The sequence below is a fragment of the Amblyomma maculatum genome, chromosome 8 (assembly GCF_055883805.1).
Source record: "Amblyomma maculatum isolate TAMU_Amacu chromosome 8, ASM5588380v1, whole genome shotgun sequence".
Lineage (NCBI taxonomy): Eukaryota > Metazoa > Arthropoda > Arachnida > Ixodida > Ixodidae > Amblyomma > Amblyomma maculatum.
The window spans coordinates 32,862,749-32,864,822 of NC_139351.1; the positions used below are offsets into that span (position 1 = coordinate 32,862,749).

Sequence of the window (2,074 nt, forward strand, 5' to 3'; positions counted from 1 at the left end):
TCAGCAGCCGCAAAATTCAAAACAGTCTTTCTGCAAGATTTGTGACAAAATTCGCGAGTCATATTGAGCGACATAATCACCATTTTATGGTCAGACAATCCTTCTTCAACATCACAACTCAGCAAAAACTCTAGTAGACCAGATGACAAAAAGACAAGGTCTAGTATCGAGGATGTTGTCATACATACTCTCGTACTGTTTTCAACAATCTGAGTCAAACCATAGCAGTAGGCGAGTTCGATCAGATGTTCACTGCTAGCTGTATCAACTCTGCCGGGAGAAAGCGACATCCAATCAATTCCTGGCAAATTAAAATCACCTGTCAGAATAATGTTGTCACCAAAGTGTACATTTTTGTCCAGAAACCTTTTTAGGTTATCAAGCACGTCTATGGTTGAATTGGGAGCTCTGTAGAAAGCACCCACTAAGACAGTATGACCATTCAGTCTGGTTTTAATCCATGCAGTTTCTAAATCATCAAACCCTTCTATAACTGAGAATACTATATTACTCTTAACCAGAATTGCAACACCGCCACCCCTCCTTTCACGGTCTTTTCGTACTATGGAGTAGTTTGGGGGAGCAACTTCACAGTCTCTAATATCTTTATGTAGCCATGTCTCTGTGATTACCATAATATCGGGTTCATGTTCAAGGCATATACTTTCTATGGCGTCAACCTTGTTAAGCATGCTCCTAGCGTTCACATTTATAATTTTAAAGCAGACCGTCTTATGATTGTTTAGTCACTCATTGCTAGTGCTAGTGGCAACCTGGCATTTGAACCGCTGCTTGGTCTCCTCGTTCCATGCGTATAAGGTATTCTTGACTTTTAACTTATCAAAAATTAACTTAGCTTTCACACCGTTCTTCCGTTCATCGGCACAGGAGTTCCAAAGGTTTTTTCGTATTTCCACAACCCTTTTAGAAAAATCTTCATTTACACTAAATTGAGTGCCTTTTAGGTTGAAACAGCTACTCATTATTTTCATCTTATCCCTAAAGTCAGTAAGTTTAATAATAATCGGACGGTCTCTACCTGGTTCCCTCTTTCCAAGTCGGTGAATCCTTTCAATAGTGTCCACCCTTTGTTTCAGAATTTTATCAAAGATGTCATTGTTTACTTTCTGTAGTAGGTCCTCTTCACTCTCTGATTCCTCCTCCTTGACTCCGCGTACAATCAAGTTATTGCGCCGCGAGCGGTTTTCCAACTCATCAAGTTTTCTCGAAACTGTAGTCATTTCTATTTCACATCTTTCAGCAAAAGTTTCTAGTTTCGAAAGCCTATCCCGGGACTCGTCAAAGGTTTGTAGCTTTTGTTCTATAGCAGACAGCCTGGATTGCATGTCAAGAATTCTTGCTTCAGACGATGTTTGGTTTTCCTGTATTTCGCTTAATTTGCTGAGGATTTCAGTTTGAGAAGCAATTACTTGTTGAATCATTTCCATTGTATCCGGGCCAGGATTTTCCTCAACATCACCGGATAACTTCAGCAACAGGCCTACAATTGAGATACAATCACTAAAGCAAACCAGCAATGTGCGTGGACACGGCAACACGATCAAAAAAAGGCAGTTGCTACGGCAGCAATATTTTCGTCCACCAACCTGCACAAATAGTGGCACATCAGTTGACATTGTCACGACGGGGTTGCCGTGTCCACTGCTGATGGAAGGCGCAGACGTCCCTTTTATAGGCAAAATCCGGGCTGGAAGTGTGGATGACGTCGCTGTGCTCGAAGAGGGTGCGCAGAAGGCAGTATCCACGTGCCACGACAGCAGCTCGCAGTGTAAAAAATGTACGCCCCCCGCGCACGGCAGTCGATAGGCATCGGCAGAAGCTGGGTGACGATTGAAGCCGCTGTCTGGGCTTACTGCACTGCCCAAGGCGATGGAAAAGAATCCGGTAAGTACCTGCACAAATACCTTTGAACACACATGCCTTTTTAAATTATTTCCATTATAATTGATCAGCTCCGTATTCTACATTTTGCTATTCAGTGTCATCAATCATTCAGAGTATTATGACACATTCATTCAGAGTATTATGACACATTTGAACCCCTTTTTCTAAC

At 42.1% G+C, this 2,074-nt stretch overlaps 1 protein-coding gene across 1 annotated transcript; it reads right to left on the reverse strand.

Annotated features, from left to right (window-relative positions):
- Positions 1–216: 216 nt before the first annotated feature.
- LOC146180863 (uncharacterized) lies at positions 217–1,777 on the reverse strand. Its single transcript, XM_084576190.1, has one exon. The coding sequence runs from the start codon at positions 1,635–1,637 to the stop codon at positions 747–749; it is 891 nt and encodes a 296-aa protein (XP_084432316.1). The 5' UTR covers positions 1,638–1,777; the 3' UTR covers positions 217–746.
- Between the last annotated feature and the right edge of the window lie 297 nt (positions 1,778–2,074).

What these genes read in the sequence shown, in the direction of transcription:
- LOC146180863 (XM_084576190.1), bottom strand. Translation starts at nt 1,637, where the DNA reads ATGTCAACTGATGTGCCACTATTTGTGCAGGTTGGTGGACGAAAATAT.